This window comes from Salvelinus sp. IW2-2015, linkage group LG22 (genome assembly GCF_002910315.2).
Source record: "Salvelinus sp. IW2-2015 linkage group LG22, ASM291031v2, whole genome shotgun sequence".
NCBI classification, from domain to species: domain Eukaryota; kingdom Metazoa; phylum Chordata; class Actinopteri; order Salmoniformes; family Salmonidae; genus Salvelinus; species Salvelinus sp. IW2-2015.
Window position 1 is genome coordinate 22,456,537 of NC_036862.1, and position 21,283 is coordinate 22,477,819.

At 41.9% G+C, this 21,283-nt stretch overlaps 1 protein-coding gene across 14 annotated transcripts in view; it reads right to left on the bottom strand.

Annotated features, from left to right (window-relative positions):
• Positions 1 to 18,783, bottom strand: part of LOC111949621 (elastin-like) — a 109,111-nt gene extending 90,328 nt beyond the window's left edge. For 10 of the 14 annotated variants that reach the window (XM_070434130.1, XM_070434138.1, XM_070434136.1 and 7 more), the window contains exon 1: positions 18,478 to 18,783. In XM_070434130.1, coding sequence (XP_070290231.1) covers positions 18,478 to 18,553 — 76 coding nt within the window. In that variant the 5' untranslated portion in view covers positions 18,554 to 18,783. The remainder of the gene's footprint in view (positions 1 to 18,477) is intronic. The other 4 variants (XM_070434141.1, XM_070434140.1, XM_070434139.1 and 1 more) reach the window with 1 other exon arrangement.
• Positions 18,784 to 21,283: the final 2,500 nt, after the last annotated feature.

The following is a 21,283-nucleotide window of genomic DNA, read 5'->3' on the forward strand; positions in this document are numbered from 1 at the left end:
GGAAAATGTGCACATGGCTGAATGGTCAGAGAGGGCTGTCCAGGGCACAGCATTACACTCTTAGAAAAAAGGTGCAATCTAGAACCTTTTACACAGAGGGTTCTACATGGAACTCAAAAGAGTTTTACCTGGAACCAAAAAAGGGTTCTACCTGGAACYAAAAAAGGRTTCTCTTATGGGAACAGTCGAAGAACCCATTTGGAACCCTTTTTTCTGAGTGTACAACGTTTCACAAAATGACTGCATACTCTGAGGATGATGTACAGTACCAGTCAAAAGGTTGGATACACCTACTCATTCAAGGGTTTTTCTTAATTTTTACTATTTTCTACTTTGTAGAATAATAGTGTAGAATAATAGTGAAAACATCAAAACTATGAAATAACACATTTGGAATCATGTAGTAACCAAAAACGTGGTAAACAAATCAAAATATGTTTTACATTTGAGATGCTTCGAAGTAGCCACCCTTTTCCTTGATGACAGCTTTGCACACTCTTGACATTCTCTCAACCAGCTTCATGAGGTAGTCACCTGGAATGCATTTCAATTAACAGGTGTGCCTTGATAAAAGTTAATTTGTGGAATTTCTTTCCTTCTTAATGCATTTGAGCCAATCAGTTGTGTTGTGACAAGGTAGAGGTGGTGTACAGAAGATAGCCCTATTTGGTAAAAGACAAAGCCCATATTATGGCAAGACCAGCTCAAATAAGCAAAGAGAAACGACAGCCCATCATTACTTTTAGACATGAAGGTCAGTCAATGCGGAAAATTTCAAGAACTTTGAAAGTTTCTTCAAGTGCAGTCGCTAAAACCATCAAGCGCTATGATGAAACTGTCTCTCATGAGGACCACCACAGGAAAAGAAGACCCAGACTTACCTCTGCTGCAGAGGATAAGTTCATTAGAGTTAACTGTACCTCAGATTGTGGCCCAAATRAATTCTTCACAGATTTCAAGTAACAGACACATCTCAACATCAACTGTTCAGAGGAGACTGCATGAATCAGGCCTTCAATGTCGAATTGCKGCAAAGAAACCACTACTAAAGGACACCAATAAGAAGAAGACTTGCTTGGGCCAAGAAATACGAGCAATGGACATTAGACTGGAGGAAATCTGTCCTTTGGTCTGATGAGTCCAAATTTGAGATTTTTGGTTCCAACCGTCATGTCTTTGTGAGACACAGAGTAGGTGAACGGATGGTCTCCGCATGTGTGGTTTCCACCGTGAAGCATGGAGGAGGAGGTATGATGGTGTGGGGGTGCTTTGCTGGTGACACTCTCTGTGATTTATTTAGAATTCAAGGCACACTTAACCAGCATGGCTACCAACACACCTCCAGGCTGTGTAAGGGCTATTTGTTCAAGAAGGAGAGTGATTGAGTGCTGCATCAGATGACCTGGCCTCCAYAATCTCCCAACCTCAGCCCAATTGAGAYGGTTTGGGATGAGTTGGACTGCAGATTGAAGGAAAAGCAGCCAACAAKTACTCAGCATATGTGGGAAATCCTTCAAGACTGTTGGAAAAGCCTTCCAGRTGGAGCTGGTTGAGAGAGTACCAAGAGTGTGCAAAGCTGTCACCAAGGCAAAGGGTGGCTACTTTGAAGAATCAAAAATATTTTGATTGAACACTTTTTGGGTTACTACATGATTCCATATGTGTTATTTCACAGTKTGGATGTCTTCACTGTTATTATACAATGTAGAAAATAGTAAAAATAAATAAAAACCCTTGAATGAGTAGGTGTGTCCAAACCTGTGACTCATACTGTATGTGTGAGTGTGCAAGTAAATGGATTGATTTGTGTGTGTGTGTGTTCTTAAATATGTGTATGCTTACTTGTGTCTGTCCATTCCAGTCTATTTGGGTATATGAGTGTGTGTTTGTGTTCCACCCTCCTCTCTCAGCTCAGTGGATGCCATGCCAGCTCCATGACAGAGCCCCCAGGAAGTGTCCTGTACTTTACCAGCAGGGTAGAATGATTGTTCTCCACTTCAACCCAACCTGCCAGACTCTCATTTCACAATCAAAGGGAGGATTTCCTGTCGCAGGGTTGAGAGGGAGGGCAGATGGAGTGAATGTAGTGTCTGCTCCAATTTTCCCCTGGTCAGAAGCCCATCATATCGTAACTACTGTACTGTAGCTACCCCACCATACTACTGGGCAGGGCGGAACCCAGTAAGGGGCACTGGGTTCACAAGAACCAACCCAATAAGGTACTCATTGACCTGAGCTAAGAAATGTGAACTATGCTGACTTACAGTATCAAGTCATTGGTTTCTTATCACTGTCGAGCTCAAACTCAAAGTGTTCTCTAAGAATTTTTGGGGGAATGCATGTGTTTGTAGGTCATACCAGAGGCAAAGGAGACTGGCATAATTAGAACGCAACATGCAACAATTTCAACGATTTTACTGAGTTACAATTTATATAAAGAAATCAGTCAATAGAAATAAATGAATTAGGCCCTAATCTATGGATTTCACATGACTGGGAAGGGGTGCAGCCATGGGTGGGCCTTGGAGGGCATAGGCCCAGCCACTTGGCAGCCAGGCCCATCCACTGGGGAGCCAGGTACAGCCAATCAGAATGAGTTTTTCCCCACAAAAGGGCTTTATTACAGACAGAAATGCTCCTCAGTTTCAATCAGCTCTCCGGGTGGCTGGTCTCAAACGATCCCGCAGGTGAAGAAGGCGGATGTGGAGGTCCTGGGCTGRTGTGGTTACACGTGGTCTGCGGTTGTGAGGCCGGTTGGACGTACTGCCAAATTCTCTAAAACTATGTTTGAGGCGACTTATGGTAGAGAAATTAACATTCAATTCCCAGGCAACAGCTCTGGTGGACATCTGTGCAGTCAGCATGATAATTGCACGCTCCCTAAAAACTTGAGACATCTGTGTTGTGTGACAAAACTGCACATTTTAGAGTGGCCTTTTATTGCCCCCAGCACAAGGTGCACCTGTGTAATGATCATGCTGTTTAATCTGCTTCTTGATATGCCACACCTGTCAGGTGGATGGATTGTCTTGGCAAAAGAGAAATGCTCAATAACAGGGATGTTAACAAACTTGTGCACAGAATTTGAGAGTAATAAGCTTTTAGTSTCTATGGAACATTTCTGGGATCTTTTATTTTAGCTCATGAAACATGGGACCAACACTTTACAAGTTGCGTTTATATTTTTGTTCAGTATAAGTAACCAAAAAGTTACCAGTAACCTGATTTAAATCCCATATGGGTGGTAAAGTAGTTTCTATCTGGTCTTCACTGTGAACATAACATGCAATCTTCTGCATTAGCAATCTATATAGTTTATAAGCCAAACATGGGAGAAACAAAAGCATACGATTTCATGGTTTCTCATGAAACGGATCTGCCTTACCTCTGAGGCACTGGAAAAACATCTTATTTAGGCTACAATGTTGAACCATGTTTTGGCATCCTCCGTTAGTCAATAACATTGCTCCGATTGTTTTGAGTTCAAGTTGAATGGGCTCGTTTTGTCCACGAGACTTAAGCGAACAGATTTAGCTCTATAGGGCGTTTTTTCTCTGTTTAGTTTACAGTTTGAGTATCAGCCAGAGGAATAAGCACTGACATGTTTACCGACCATTAGCTGGCCATGAATTTTAATAAAACCAGACCAAACAAATCCATAACTCGAGAGCCGAATACAACTGAAAACCTCTTTTACAAGCCTGTATGTCTGATGGTCTGTTCATTGAAAACCTATGCAGGCCTATAAGGGCCCGAGTTTATTGCAAAGTTGTAAAACAAAAAAATGAATTGTAATGACTGAATGGCAAACAAATTAGTGGTTTAATAGAGCAGAACTTGTTCTCCAATCCAAAGTCGCACGCGCACACTTAGCTAATTGCTAGTACTCCCCACCCCTTGTTAAAACCTTAGTGAACCATTACGACTCCTCTCCCGTCTCCAACCTCTGGATCTGAGAGCTTTCAGAGATCTTTAGGCTAAGCCTGAACAAGTATCTGGGCAGAGGAGTAGACAATGAATATGACAAGTCTCCTCTCCAGTCCAGTTAGCTACCATTAATTTTCCCATTAGGCAGCTCTGCAAGCGTTATAATGGCAAAATAAGTTTGTTAATGAACAAATAACGTAATTRACTGCCATCATGCCCGGTATGAACTTCCAAAAAAGTTCTAAATGTACAAGCAACCGGAAAAATGTCTTGTCTGGAAAGAATATATTGTTTTCACCAAGTGCGCACATGCCAAATTCACCTCTCGGAAAGATCACTGTAAAATTGTACCCTATATTGTCTACTTAATATACAGTGCCGTCAGAAAGACACAGGCATCCTTCTTAATTCAGTTGCCTGAGAGGAATGAAACCACTCAGGGATTTCACCATGAGGACAATGGTGACTTTAAACAGTTACAGAGTTTAATGCCTGAGATGGGAGAAAAACTGAGGATGGATCAACAACATTGTAGTTACTCCACAATAGTAACCTAAATGAATGAAAATATTCCAAAACATGCATCCTGTTTGCAATAAGGCACTAAWGTAAAACTGCAAAAATTAATACAAAGCGTTATGTTTGGGGCAAATCCAACACAAGACATCACCGAGTACCACTCTTCATATTTTAAAGCATGCTAGTGGCTGCATCATGTTATGGGTATGCTTGTCATTGGCAAGGACTGGGGAGTTTTTTGGGGGATAAAAAGAACCGTAATAAAGCTAAGTACAGGAAAAATCCTAGAGGAAAACCTGGTTCAGTCTGCTTTCCAACAGACACTGGGAGACAAATTCACCTTTCAGCAGGACAATAACCTAAAACACAAGGCCAAATATAGACTGGAGTTGTTTACCAAGACGACATTGAATGTTCCTAATTGGCCTAGTTACAGTTTTGACTTAAATCAACGTGAAAATCTATGTCAAGACTTGAAAATGGCTGTCCAGGAATGATCAACTACCAATKTGACAGAGGTTGAAGAATTAAAAAATGAATAATATGCAAATATTATGCAGTCCAGGTGTGCAAAGCTCTTAGAAACGTACCCAGAAAGACTCACAGCTATAATTGCTGCCAAAGGTGATTCTAATATGTATTGACTCAGGGGTGTGAATGCTTATGTAAATTAGATATTTCTGTACTTAATTTCCAATGCATTTGCAAAAATGTTGACTTTGTCATTATGGGGTATTGTGTGTAGAAATATATTTAATCCATTTTGAATTCAGGCTGTAACACAACAAATATGAAAAAAGTCAAGGGGTATGAATACTTTCTGAAGGTACAGTACATCACCAAAAAAAAACAGTTTGTTTGTGAATTAAATTAATTATACAATGAATGATGTAATGATTACCTTAACTCCCRTTGATTTAGTGCATGTGTAATAAAAAATGGATCCTATGAGTATTTCACAGCAATGATCAGACTGGCGTGTTTTCTTCTAATCCCTTTTCCTTGATCGTAAGACAAATGATGGCGAGCAATTTAAACCAACTGGAATTGAAAAAATAAACAACAATTATTGGGCCATATTTTTACTGCAGGTTATGATKAGCGTAACCTTGGGCCTTCACTGAGGCACATTTAATTTCTTCCCAGACCATACATAAAATACACACTTCTACAAATCAGATGTACTGTTGGACATGTCTCAATATCACATTTTGTTGATTAGTCAGGGGTTAACAATGAGAAATAAAATAAGCATGCCATAAAGCATTTTTTAAACTAAGCAGTTACACAATTCTTTCAGATTCCTCAATACAATGTTATGAGCTATTCCCAAAAGTCTGATCTACTGCTCAGGTTTCCACACTTCAATTAGTGTATTTATCTAAAATCATTCATGTCTGTCATCATTTTATGCACTGATGTTTAACAGTAAAATGCTTTCTAATGACCTTGGAGTGCCAAATTACTCTCATGTAGAGACAGCGTTTTGCCACATGCCGTCAGAGCAGAATTCCATGACAATGTCAGAGTCATTMATCTGGGAAGACTTCCCATAACCTCCATGGAAGACCCTATCGGACTGGAATTATGTGCCTCTGCAAACAAACACTAACAACCGTAAGAATGTATGAATACTTTCTGAAGGCACTGTACTTACATTAAATATTATTGCATTACGTGTAGCGCATGAAACAACAGGTTRATATGAMATTCATCCACTGCTGTAAGTGATCAAATTAATGATCTTTCGGGATACTGTACTGCTGCTGGATCAGCCAACCTGTACWTGGAAGTAATGACTGATTTTATCGGAGGCGCCGAAGAGTTGGATTTGGCGCATGCACACTTGGTCAAAAACAATACAAATTCTTTCCAGACAAATACTTTTTTCAGTTGCTTGTCAATTTTTATTTAGAACTTTTTTGGGCAGTACATAACAGTGGTAAATGACGATAGTTGCTCAGCGAAACTCCATATTTGGTGAGAAACAAACGTATTTTGACATTATAACGCTTGCAGAAGTGTCTAATGGGAAAAAKAATGGTAGCTAACTGCACTCTTAGAAAAAAACGTGTTATCTAAAAACCTAAAAGGGTTCTTTCGGCTGTCCCCATAGGAGAACAAGTATCTGGGCAGAGAAATTAGTATCTGGTTCCAGGTACAACACTTTTGTGTACAATGTAGAACCCTTTACACATAGGATTCTACATGGAACTCAAAATATTTCTACCTGCAACCAAAAGGGTTTCTAGCTGGAACCAAAAASAGTTATCCTATGGGGACAGCTGAGAACCCTTCTGGAACCATTTTTACTAAGAGTGTGGGCTAGAGAGGAAACTCGTCATATTCATAATCTCTTCCTCTGCCCAGATACTGGTTCAGGCTTAAATAAACTGTGTCTAAATATGTTTGGAGTGTTCCAGAAACCTGACATTTACGGAATTAACACCTTCCATCTGTTTATTCATCACACCATCCATCCCTCCTGTAAATTAAAGTGTGTCTGTGTCTGGTAAAGCTTGTGTGGCCAGCTGCAGGTCCAGGTCACCCTCCCTCCCAGAAGGTTCTCTGTGGCTAGACTAACTTAATATCAGCCTTCCTATTCTGACTGCAGTGAAAAAGGAGGCTGACATCAGTCTTAAAGGAGGCTGACATCCTGAGACCAAGATCTACAGAGCAGTGCAGCAGAGCAGATTAGAGCAGACTCCCTCTTTTCCTGGTACTAAGCATCAACAGCTATCGGACATGTTGCGTCTGGCCTACATTTTGTCACATTGTAGCATTATATTTTCCAAAACATTTAGCGAGAAAAGGGAGGGGGGAGGTGGGTCAAATAAAAGAAAGCGTGAAAAGAGTACATTTTGATGACAGAAGAACTCCCTGCCTCTCTTCCTCCACCTGTCTTCCCTTCCTCCCCTCCACTCCCCTCCCTCCTACGGAATTCAAGGCACCAGCCTATCTGACACACACATCTGTGGAGCAGAGCATAAATGTAAAGTATGCAAAGTCAAATAAACAAACGACATACAGACGGCACTATTTTAAATGGAGGCAGAATTCTGATCTCATAATCGGCACTAATTTTCAGCCTTCCAATGTCTCTCGGCTGAGACAGAACCTACCTACCGGGAGGTTGACATAGTGCATGATCTCTCCCCTTCATAGGTTCAAAGAGGCAATGTCTATGAAAAATAAAATAAATAAGGTTTTGCAACAGCTGCAAATTCCTTCTTCCTTCGTAAGGTTTGAAGATTTTATAGACGTTGTATTGAACATGACAGGAACGTAAACTACAGAATGGCAGTCTGAACTTAACAGAGCAAATTGCAGTTTGATTCCAAATAAACTTACTTCATCTCTTCTTACACAATCTGTTAAAAGTACAGAGCAAAACTAAGTATGTAATGAATAGTGTGCATATTGCCTATAATAAGACTAGATGTTTCAAGGATATACGTTACTTTCAATAACCATCCAAGGTAACTTGAATTTTTATGTTCAGAAAAGGACATTAAATCATGGGATATTTACCCAAGATTTACCTTCATTCTGGCAAGCATAAGTACACTATAGTTTGTTACTACAGACTTACAGGGTATGAAGAAAAGTACAACATTTGTAACTTCCAGTCTTTTCTAAATGTGGACCAGATATTTCAGTTAAGTTCGAACAGGTCCCCACTACTCTCATTTCATAAACTAGGCTAAAATGTATGTGGTATGGGACCAGGTCCAAATCTATAGAACACAGAGGGTTTTCTTTAATGGAAACCTCTCTAATGCAAATTCAGTTGAGTGTGGTGTAGTGCAGGGCAGCCAGCTTGGGCCATTATTGTTATTCTGTTTTTACTAATGACCTTCAACTGACCTTGAATAAAGCCTGTGTGTCTATATACGCTGATGACTCAACAGTATACACATCAGCTACCACAGTAAACTAAATACCTGACACCCTCAGTTTTAGAATGGGTAACCGACAATAGGCTGGTGCTAAATATAAAAAAACGAAAARCAACGTTTTTGGGACAAATCACTCACTCAACTCTAAACCTCATTTAGATCTATTATTGAATAATATGGTGATTAAACAAGTCGAGGAGACTAAACTGCTGTCTGTAACCCTAGATAACAAGCTGTCATGGTCAAAACATATAGACTCAATGGTTGCTAAAATGGGAAKAGGTCTGTCCATGATAAGGTGTTGTTCTACTTTCTTTTCAGTCAACCAGACAGGTCCTACAGGCCCTAGTTTTGGACTACTGCCCAGTTGTGTGGTCATGTTCGGCAAAGAGGGACACACACTACCGTTCAAAAGTTTGGGGACACTTAGAAATGTCCTTGTTTTTGAAAGAAAAGCAATGTTTTGTTCATCAAAATAACATCAAATTGATCAGAAATACAGTGTAGATAGACATTGTTAATGTTTTAATTACTATTGTAGCTAAAAACGGCAGATTTTTTATGGAATATCTACATAGGCGTACAGAGGCCCATTATCAGCAACCATCACTCCTGTGTTCCAATGGCACGTTGTGTTACCTAATCCAAGTTTATCATTTTAAAAGGCTAATTGATCATTAGAAAACCCTTTTGCAATTATGTTAGCACAGCTCAAATCAAATCAACGTTTATTTGTCACGTGCACCGAATGCAACAGGTGTAGACCTTACAGTGAAATGCTTACTTACAGGCTCTAACCAATAGTGCAAAAAAGGTATTAGGTGAACAATAGGTAATAGCTGAAAAATGAAGGCTATTCCATGCGAGAAATTGGCCAGCATCCCGGAGTCGCCTCTTCACTGTTGACGTTGAGACTGGTGTTTTGCGGGTACTTTTTAATGAAGCTGAAAGTTGAGGACTTGTGAGGTGTCTTTCTCAAACTAGGCACTCTAATGTACTTATCCTCTTGCTCAGTTGTGCACCGGGGCCTCCCACTCCTCTTTCTATTCTGGTTAGAGACAGTTTGCGCTGTTCAGTGAAGGGAGTAATACACAGCATTGTATGAGATCTTCAGTTTCTTGGCAATTTCTTGCATGAATAGCCTTCATTTCTCAGAACAAGAATAGACTGGCGAGTTTCAGAAGAAAGTCCTTTGTTTCTGGCCAATTTGAGCCTGTAATCGARCCCACAAATSCTGATGCCTCAGATACTCAACTARACTAAAGAAGGACAGTTTTATTGCTTCTTTAATCAGAACAACAGTTTTCAGCTGTGCTAACATAATTGTAAAAGGGTTTTCTAATGATCAATTAGCCTTTTAAAATGATAAACTTGGATTAGCTAACACAACGTGCCATTGGAACACAGGAGTGATGGTTGCTGATAATGGGCTTTGTAAGGCCTATGTAGATATCTACATAAAAATCGTCTGTTTTCCAGCTACACTTGTACATTATCAACAACATTAACTAAGTCTACACTGTTATTTCTGATCAATTTGATGTTATTTTAAATGGACAAAAAAAAGCTTTTCTTTCAAAACAAGGACATTGCTAGTGACAAATTTTGAACGGTAGTGTAGGTAATTGCAGTTGGTCCAGAAATAGAGCAGCCATAGATGTACACGGAGGAAAATGTCAGTAACATGCATGTCGAATCTCTACTGGTTCAAAGTTGAGGAGAGATTGACTGATCAATATTGGTCTTTGTGCGAGTGTTTGAAGTAAGGACTGTCTGTTAAAGCAGTTGCACACAGTTCGGACACTCATAGTCGTAACACAGAATGCAATACCAGTCCAGGTCAGAAAAGGTGAGAGACGCATATTTTAATAGAGCGAATGACTACATAAAACTCGTGCACCCCAGGTAACTAAGCTAGAAAAAAATGTTAAAAATCTGATAAAAGTACACGTTAGGCAAAATGGTACTGTGAAGAGACACAGACATTTTTATATATTTTTTTGAATTGTAATTTGGCCTGTATTATATATTGTTTTATGTAGGCGGGTGGCCTTGCACAAGCCTTTGTTTCTGTGAGCCGGAATGGATCATAAGGCAGGAGACATCTGAGTATTATGTAGTATGATGAAGTATTATTTAGTGTTATGCATATTATGTATTTTATTTGTTATTTTGTTTCCTGTTTGGAGCCCAGGAAGAGTAGCCGTTGCCTTGGCAGCCGTTAATTGGGGATCCCAATCAAATAATAAATCCTATTGATTCCATTGCAAAAGGCATGCTCAATCAAGGTATTATAAATTATTTGGAACACTATTTGAACCCAGGTGTCACGCCCTGACCGTAGGTTGCTTTGTATGTTTCTATTTTTAGCTTGGTCAGGGTGTGATGTGGGTGGGTATTCTATGTTGTAGGTCTAGGTTTTCTGTTTCTATGTGTTTGGCCTGGTATGGTTCTCATTCAGAGGCAGCTGTCTATCGTTGTCTCTGATTGAGAGCCATACTTAGGTAACCTGTTTTCCCACTTGTGTTTGTGGGTGGTTATTTTCAGSACTATGTGGACTATGAGACAACCTGGGAGGAGATAGAAAGCTGGTCGGTCGACCCAGGGAGAGTGCCGGAGCCCGCCTTTGATTCTCTGGAACAGTGCGAGGAGGGATATCGGAGAATGGAGTTGGCGACACGAACACGGCTGGCAAGGAAGTCCGAGAGGCAGCCCCAGAAATKTATTTGGGGGGGAGGCACACGGGGAGATTGGCGGAGTCAGGTAGGAGACCTGAGCCAACTCCCCGTGCTTACCGTGGCGAGCGTCGTACTGGTCAGGCACCGTGTTATGCGGTGGAGCACACGGTGTCTCCAGTACGTGTTCATAGCCCGGTACGTTACATCGCTGCTCCTCGCATCTGCCGGGCGAGAGTGGGCATCGAGCCAGGAAGGATTGTGCCAGCCCTGCTCTCCAGGCCTCTAGTGCGTCTCCTCGGCCCGGGTTATCCTGCACCAGCTCTGCACACTGTGTCTCCAGTGCGTCTGCATAGCCCAGTGCGTCCGGTGCCTGTGTCCCGCACGTGCAGGGCCAAAGTCACCATACACCATACAGGACGGGTTGTGCAGGCTCTTTGCTCGAGACCTCCAGTGCACCTCCACGGCCCAGTGCATCCGGTGCCTCGGCCAAGGACAAGGCCTCCTGCATGTCTCCCCAGCCTGGTGAGTCCTGTGCCTGTGCTAAGCCCTAATCCTCCTGCATGTCTCCCCAGCCTGGTGAGTCATGTGCCTTCTCTCAGAGCCAAGCCTCCAGTGATGATCCATGGCAAGAAGCCTCCAGTGATGATCCATGGCACGAAGCCTCCAGTCATGATCCATGGCACGAAGCCTCCAGTGATGATCCATGGCAAGAACGCCTCCAGTGATGATCCATGGCACGAAGGCATCAGTGTGAGGTGAGTTTGAATTGGCACGAGGCTCCAGTGTGACCTCGGGAGAGTGGAGCCTCGCAGCGTCGGTCCCGCTCGTAGTCCGGTCGCAGGCCTCCGCCGGACGCCTCCAGTCCGGAGCAGCCAGAGTCTCCCTCTGTCCGGAGCAGCCAGAGTCTCCCCTCCTGTCCGGAGCAGCCAGAGTCTCCTCCTGTCCGGAGCAGCCAGAGTCTCCTCCTGTCCGGGCTGCGAAGAGCTCCCGCCTGTCCGGCGCTGCCAGAGCCTCCCGCCTGTCCGGGCTGCCAGTGTTTCCTATTCGGGTCCGTGTAAGGGTCCCAGTCCGGGGTCGGCGGCTAGGGTTTGCACTCCAGAGGCGCTACATAAGGGGGCCAAGACTAAGGTGGAGTGTGGTCTACGTCCTGCACCAGAGCCGCCACGCGGTGAAATGCCCACCAGACCTCCCTATTGGTTCAGGTTTTGCGGCCGGAGTCCGCACCTTTGGGGGGGGGGTACTGTCACGCCCTGACCGTAGATTGCTTTGTATGTTTCTATTTTTAGTTTGGTCAGGGTGTGATGTGGGTGGGTATTCTATGTTGTAGGTCTAGGTTTTCTGTTTCTATGTGTTTGGCCTGGTATGGTTCTCACAGAGGCAGCTGTCTATCGTTGTCTCTGATTGAGAGCCATACTTAGGTAGCTGTTTTCCCACTTGTGTTTGTGGGTGGTTATTTTCTGGTTAGTGTTTGTTGCACCTGTCAGAACTGTTCGTTGGTCGTTTTGTTGTTTTTGTTCGTGTATTCATTTTGATTAAAAGTATTATGGATACGTACCACGCTGCACTTTGGTCCTCCTCTCCTTCTCCCGACGACTTTCGTTACACCAGGTTTGGGGGCCGGGCCTGCTACTCACTGTGCTGTTCAATCTGGTCGGAATGAATCATCTGGGTTAACTAAGTATGCTTCATTTTTGAGCATTTGGCACCTGTTGCCCGCAGACCAAACATCTCCTTAGAGATTATTGTGTGGTTGACATTTACCCACAACTGAAACCATGGGCATAAACAAACCATGGAACAATGCTTGTTCCCTCACCATGGTAAGGACTTATGGGCAGTGATTAGGGCTGTGTAATGTTGTAGTATTTTTTTCAGAAGATTTCATGTCAAGTCTTTACGATCAACCTGTGACATTACAGTAGTGAGCATGTTAAAGCATAAATAGTATAACGTCAGACATACATTTGTAAGTGGGTTGTATTAAACAGCCCATCTGTGTTACATACTGTAGACACACATAATAAAAGTTTGTGTTGCGTACAGAACAGTCAGGGAGCTATGGTACAGCCTGGACATTTCCAGTGCTCTCCTTTTGAAATATGCGTCTATTAAACCAACTCATCCATCCCAAATCTGGTTTGGTTTCTACAACACTCGTAGTTGCAAAAATCGTGATGCTCAGAACCTATAACCAGTGTGTCAGTAATCACTCCATKCTACATGTTCTTTAAGCGCTTCAGATGTTTGGATAAGCGATTTCCCAGCCGCAATATCCTGTTCTAAAATGGCTCTGGGAGAGAGAGTGCAGTAGAGAGAGAGCATGTTTTAATATAAAACTGCCAAAGATGGAGAGAAAATCTGAGCTGTTAACAGTCCTGCCCCAGTGAGTGTGTGAGAGTAATGAATAAACACAGCAGAATGAGAGTCTTATCTCCAGTAGCGGCCCCAGGGTGCTCCTGCCAGCGACCCAGGAGCCCCTGCTCACTCCAGCGCTGAAAGGGGTCATGGAGCAACAATGTACACATGGCCTGGTTCTCAGAGTGTAACTCAAGACCAGGGTTGCGCAAAGGTACCGGTAATTTACCAAAGGTACCGGAACATTCAGTAATTTTGGTAATTAACATATAATGTTGGTAATTTATACTTGAACATTTTTGCATTTTTTTCCCCATATTGTACATGACTACATGAGTAATTTTTTTGTACATGAGTACAAAAAAAACCATCTAATCAACAATTGACAATTGACTTTTTTCACAACTGCCACCAGTTTGGTGCCAAAACATTAACAACAAAGACATATTGACATAGTAAAAAAGTAAATAAAATATATAAAGGATATTTCATGCTGAACTCTTATATTAAACACCAATGGTATTCACTAAGTTGATATTTAGGAGAATGTTTTACAGCTTTGTTATTCTATTTAAAAAGAAAATCTTCTTATTTGATAATTTTATATATTTGATGTGTGAAAAGGCAACACAGAGGGCCAGAGATAATTACAGACACCTGTGATAATCTGAAGTACCCAAAAGGGCCACTAAATGACTTGTGACAAATTACATAAAATCCTTGAAAGATACAAAATGTCTGGTAATTTACTGGTAGACTCAGAAAGTTACCAGTAATATACCCTCCCTTTGCAACCCTACTCAAGTCCCAATCAAGGTATAATGCAGATGGTGTATCCATTCCTCTAAAGAGTCCAAAACGTCATTTTYTTCTGTTAATAGTTTTAAGTGGATTCAGTCGTTTCAGTTTTGAAGAAGATGTGATCCGATCATATTACTTTTAAGTCTTCCCCTAAGTAGGTGCCCCATGGCACTGAGCAGTAGTCCCTCTGCCAACGGGCCACGAGACACCAGGGTGTCAAATTAATCCTGTTATCCCTTCCTGGCAACCCACCTCATACAAAGGGATTAAGCCAAGAAAGGTGGTTCGCTCACAAACACACGTCTCCAATAAAGAACCAGAGAGCTGCTGCAAAGCTCAACAAAGTAGAGCAGAGTCAAGATAATCAGATTGGGGATCTACCAACCCAACCAGTGGTGAAGCAGGGGCAACACAACACMGCAAGCCAGGGCAATTCATCACCAGTCTGCCCGACCGACAGGCGAGGTGTGCCATTCAATCTGCCATGATTTCATTCACCTTCAACTGCGGCCAGGAGAGTGTCATTGACGGAGAGAACTAATGGATTAGAATCCTCTGAAGTCCTGAAGGCCTGAGCGTCAACGCCAAAAGAGGCAAACTGGCTTCCAGGGCATCCAGGCAGCACTGCATGCAGAACAAAACTAACCGAGTCAGGCTTTTAATTCTATTGAGACTGGCTGGAAGGAAATKAACAGAGTCGGTGGAACTTTTGTTATTTTTTATCCTCTGTAGGCCTCTGCATGCTTGTCAGGGTTATGTCATTAACAGTGTTTGTCATAAAACAGAAACTAATGACTCTGGCACGGTTTTTGAAATCCGTCATTGAATGGAGTTGTCTGGACTAAAGTAACATAGTACACTGAGGTGTGAAATAAAACACTGACATCTGATACCCTTCTTGGCAATTTAACATGTAAAAGAGTGAACAAACTCTGATTACATTACTTTGTGTGACTAAGTACAGAAAATAAAAGTATGGGTGAGAGAAGAGTTTGTCGAAGGCCAGGATAGTTATTATTCCCAGAGGGGATTGGCAGTAGGATTGGAAGCTGACAGAATGTTGGTCTTTCCTTCACAAGCTTCATACTATCCAGACACTTCAAGGTAAACATAGGATGGGAGTGGATACCACAGGAAACGCCAGTAATGAAAAGATAATTAGCTCATTTACATCAAACAGAATGTGCTCAGAGCAGGCAGTCTTACAGAGAGATCTTTATTCAACTGTAGTCTCTGCATTCAATTTGGTCAGACTAGGTTTGCATCCCAAATGGAACCCTATGCCCTTTATAGTTCACTACTTTTGACAAGGGCCCAAAAGTAATGCACTATGTAGGAAATAGGGTGCCATTTGGGACTCTGTCTTTGAGGAAGAGGCCACTTAAACCCAGCTGTCCTTCTCAGATTTATTTTGATCAGAATAACATCCCATCCTCAATTTATCCGTCTGACAGATGGTGTTTGTTTGTGGGAATGTTTAAAAAATCTTGAAGTAAGACAGAGCAGCAGTCTGCCACAGTACAGTACCTGCTCAGGGATACCAGACAGAGTTATACCGACAAGCTGCATATTTATTAACCAACTCCTTCCCTGACTTTCCCTCATGCGTCATAACTCATTCACACTCGCAAGAAAACAGTCTCCAATCCCATTCTTATGATAACTGTCCAAAGTATGAGCAAGCAGAGGGTTTTGTCAGTGCCGAACCCTCTTAAAAAGGTGAATGGGTGTTAATGGGGTTTGCATTACTTTCAGATAATTGACACTTATTTGGAACGAGCTAGAGGGTGGTTTCTTAACCTTCCACTCACAGACGGAGACAGGTGGAGCTGGTTTCAGTACCTCAAAACAACTTTGATAGGGATGGATTTTATATTCACTGAAGATCAAAGTTTGGCTCCTAAGCCAATATCGAAATTCGCTGGCTCCTCCGTCTGTACGCTGTACATTCTGCCTGAGCTGAGCTGCTGCTCTCGAAAGCTGAACTGAGCTCTGTTTGTTTCGGACGAGGCAATTGGCTCACCACTTTAGGTCAGTGCAAAGAAGAGTTTGAAGAAAACTGCTGTGAGGGCAAAAAGGGAAAACACAATATTAGATGAGTAAATATCTTATCTAACAGATCCGCTTTCAAATATCACAGGTGCTTAACAGGCGAATGGGGTTTCTATTGACATGCAAGTTAACGTGCTATCCAATAAAGTCTAATAAATAGGAGATAGGTTTTCACGTTACTTTGTGGTTTTTCCAACCTATGTATCAAGCATCATAAATGCTTATGTCGTGTCAAAATGAGATGAATTTGTCATAAGGTGGTTATAACAGGTGTCTGACATGTCACATTACTGATGCATTACTGTATGTAGAGTTTATGATGCATCACCTCAATTAAGTTTGACCATATACTCCCATCACACTCATTAACGTTGCACATCCAGCCACCGATTAAGATACAGTTAAATATAAGACTATATAAGGGCAAAATATTCCAGTCATGGGTTTCAAAATGGACTGTAGCAGCGCCACCATCTATAACTCCATCTGACACAGTTTAGAGAGAATAATAGCTTGGACTCAGACACTAACAGCTGGGGAACAGAAGATGCATTTATTATTTGGGGGGGGAAAATACATCTTTAAAAGTGCTGTGGAACAGAAGAATCACAGACGCTCAGATCCACACCACCGTTCACATGGGAATTCATTATTGGTCAATTCTACATGACGTACTGTAGCTGACGGGGAAGAGGGACCAGCTGGAGTCATGCATTGCACACTGACATGCTGTAGTACTGTATGGGACTGGGCTTTACATTACACTAGCTAGCTACACAGACAACTCCCCTCCGGGGCCTGACAGAAACCGTTTACCATTTAAGAACCAAACGGAAGCAAACAGAGCAAAATGAGAGTTTCTATTGGACAAATTCAGTTAGGTCCCTCCCCGTTTCGTTCCGTTTGCTTCCGTTTTGCTACAGAATCGGCGTAATGAATATGCCCCTGATTTCACTCACACTCAAAAACACTGAAACCTGTTGGAAACTGTCCTCTCTAGAAACCAAACATACGTCACTTTGTACTAAGCCAGGTCGCTCAGATTTCTGTATTTATGCGTTTAGGATGATGACTACATCTTTTATAGTTCACTCTTCCTGAAGAGCACTTCCAACACAAGCCAGTTTTTGGCCAGTTCCTCCAGCTTTATCTGATATCGTATAAATGAAATACAATTTATGTTTGTTTTATAACCTCCACAATCCTTTCATTTCACTTCACTAAATTTCACTAAATTTAAGCTATTATGTTGTTGTTTAAGTCAACCAATAAAATCAAGTTGAAAATATTGCTGGAGATCCAATTATTGGATCAATATTACCATGTGTGACACAGATTTTCGTAATGACTAGCTTTTATATATCCTCAATATAAATCCTTACCAATTCTTATACATACCTAATATAGACAGGAGCCAGACTGCATAAAGCACAGTTATGATATCTGTATTTAGACACTGAATCTGCTGACAGTGACAATGCTCTCTAAAAACGCCACAACAATAACTCTAAGCCTGCAGGCATAAATACTGTATCTGGTCCAAAACCTGGACAATATTAGCCACAACTACAAGAATACAAAGCACAAGCTAATATGGAGCATATTACCATTGTGCTTTTAATTATAACCGAGACCGTGAGCGGTGCATCTGCAATGCAATGGAACAGAATGTTGTTATCTTGAACTTTAAGTGCATTTAAGTGCAATGGAAAGTTGTGGTTTTTAAAATCTTGTTGCTAACCTTTGACACTTGTACAGACAGTCAGATAGAATAAAGACTACTGAATCGTCATACTGTAAGTGCAGCTTTCAAAAGTAATATTCAGTTAGAATTATGGTATATATTTTAGATGCAAACATTTTAAGGGTATTTGAGAGAGAAAAAAAATGCTTTTATATGGAGAAAAGGTTTTGCATAGGATTTGTGAAAATTATGCCCAGAAATTAGTTATCTGAATTGCTTTCTAGACAGGTCTTCTTTAGCAGGGATTGTTGACAAAATAAACAGACAAGACAGGGTCAGTATATATCAATGCATGCATGACAAATATACCATACACTTTATGAAATAGGCAGAACTGCACACACAACAAATAGGTTGGAGTGATTAAAGTGTCTGTGTAACAACTGAGAAGCGCAAAGAGAAACACAGAGACAGACCTGCACCTGTTCTAAAATACTTGCACCCTAAGCCTGCTATCTAGGTAGCAGAGGTCATGGCTGAGTTCACCTTGGCACACACCTACCTCCTTGAAGTGAGGGCTGAATCAGAGCTAGGTAGAAGAATCCATGAAGGAGTGATAGAACCTTTCTGTTAGCCATCTCGCTCCACAATGCACCACCCCTCTCCCGATCGGCTGTTTTTATTCTCCTCAAGCTAATTACCAATAGCCAGAGGTCTTTACATACAGAAGAAAGAAAAAATTTGGAAAAGACAAGTGAAAAAAAGAGAAAAGATATGGGACACTACGTAATTAAGAGAGGGCAAAGACTTTCGGTTCAATGGATCACTTCGTTTTTCCCCCTCCCCTATGTCTGGTGTTCCTGTTTTTATTCTAGTGACTCCTGCCAACAGAGCTCTGCTGCCAGAGAGAGAGAGAGAAGAGAAGGGGGAGAGAAGAGAAAGAGAGAGGGAAGGAGAGCGAGAGGGAGAGACAGAAGGAGAGACCCCCTCCTTCCCACCCCACTCATGTCTGCCAGACATTTGCATTCAGAGAAGACTTATATTTTAAAGTACACAGTGAGAGAGACAGAAAGAGAGAGARACAGGGAGAAAGAGAAAGAGAGAGACTGAGGAAGAGAAAGAGAGCGAGAGTAAACCAGTGAACAAATCTTGGGAAATTACCTGTTTTCCATGACTGTTCCTTTCAGTAAAAGAGTAGTGAGTTTTCAGCAACACAACATTGCTTCTTGAGGTTTTTTTCTGCAGGTTCAGTGGTGTACCGATGACCCTAAATCCTTTCAGACAGAGGGAACAACTATCAAAGAGTTTAGACCTCAATTCAATAACAAACTTGCACCAAATATCAAGGCAGAAATGTAAGAGACAGCAGGCAGTCTGCAGAGGCTAGAAATAGCAATGCAGCCTGCCCGCCGGGCCAAGTGTGAAGAGCGGTTCTAGAAGGGCAGTGACAACACTGTCAGCATCACAGATAGAGAGATGGCAGTCGGAGAAATGCCTTCTAACAAACAYCAGACTGTTGTTCTGAATAGCCTAACAGCTAGACCGGCCGGGTCAACAGCGTAAATGTTTAAACATACACATACAGTTACATCTCCAACTGTGACCCCCTATGGAGAAATGGAGCTTGAAGCAGCCCATTCCGATTCACAACCTTGGCATAGTTTGACAATCTACTGTCCTGAGTTACCCTGCCAGGATAAGGACAGACCTCTGAGCTATTAATCAGCTTGAGAGGCATTCCGATGACGTTTTCACGACAGCCCCTACCTATGGGAACTCAATGGAAGCAGAGAGATTGCTGGGTAGATATCGCCTACTCCCTATTGCTGCCCCTGGATCTCAGAAAGCATTCTGCTCATGGCCAAAATTCCTCTTTTATGAGAGTTTCCAAAGTCAGCATATTGTACAGGCATTAGGAGAGAAATAATTAACTGAGCTGCCCCCCTTTCTCTTACAGGTAATATCTGGATTGCTGTAACACAATCTCAGTGTATCTCCTATCTCCATTGCAAACAGGTTTATTTTAATGGAGTCTGGGGGAGCCCTCTCCATCCCTTTAAGTACTTAATGGTAAACATTTGCGTTCAAGTGCTATGGCTTTAGTGTCACCCGCAATACGAAATGCTTCTTCGGCAATGGAAAAATGTATTTAGCTAGCCAGCTCATAAAGTAAAAGCGGAACCGAACCTCCTGTTTGCTTGGACCTTCCATCCAAAACTTGGGTTGAAATACCTCACTTTTCAGTCGGCCATGACTGTCAGGTTAGAGCTCTGCACCATCTCACTAAACCAGTGCTACTAAACCATGACTTTGGCTAGCTCAGCACTGTACCAAAGAGGCCCCTAATGTCAATGATTACCAAAGAGGGTCTCATTTATAGGGTTCACTGTGGGTCAACATATTCTTCCTACAAGGGGGAGAATCTAGATTACCACAACTCAAATCGTTGGTTTCAGACTTGTTGTGTCGGTTGGAGTTTGTGTTGGAGGTACAGTAGATCACTGGCAGGTGACTCACAGGTCACTTCCTCTCCAAACACCTGTGAACAGCTTCACTTCAGCACAGCAAGTGCAGCCTATTACTTTACAAACAACTCACCGCTGACAAGGTTGTCATTGTCCATCCTTCACTTGTCTCTTGGGACACATATTTAGATTTTGAGGTGGGAAGGGGGGGTTGAACAGGGTTTCTTTCTCTGGCAGGAGTCGGGGCCAACACTCATTATTCTTTCAGAAATAGACTTGACACAGGCTGTAGCACACATGCAAAAGGGCCTGTTGCCCAAGACAAACAGTATTCTTCAAGGTGGCGACATATTCCATTAACGTCAAGATTCGCTGATGTTGATCCCCTCCAAGTCAGGCTTGCCTCAGGTTACCTACTGTTTTCCAGTTGCAAGGGGCCTTTGGCCATTCACAAACAAACTTATCAGCCTTAGTGGATTTCCCATGCTTCCAATTGTTAGTTTTTTTCAGATTTCTTTGGGTGCAGAATCATCTTGGCTTGTACTGTATAGAGGCTTCACAATAGAGAACATAAGGTCAACAAATTAGAGAACATAAGGTCAACAAATAAAGAAGTGTACAAATCCAGGGGGGGTCCTTCAGGTCAGCCAGTGGGAATAACTTGAACAAAACCTATATCAAATAAGACATTTATTTGCTAATAAACAAGTTCTTATTAGCGTAATAATATTTTTTTGCGGGCGGAATGGTATTTCTCAAAGCCTTTGTAACTAAAATAATAATAATCTGTTTTCTTTGTTGCCTCAATGGACTCGGTCATACTGAATAAATAATGTAAAACCCTGTGTTACAGAAACTCCAGAAAAACAGTTCCCTTCTCTCTCATGGTTACAGTAAATCATT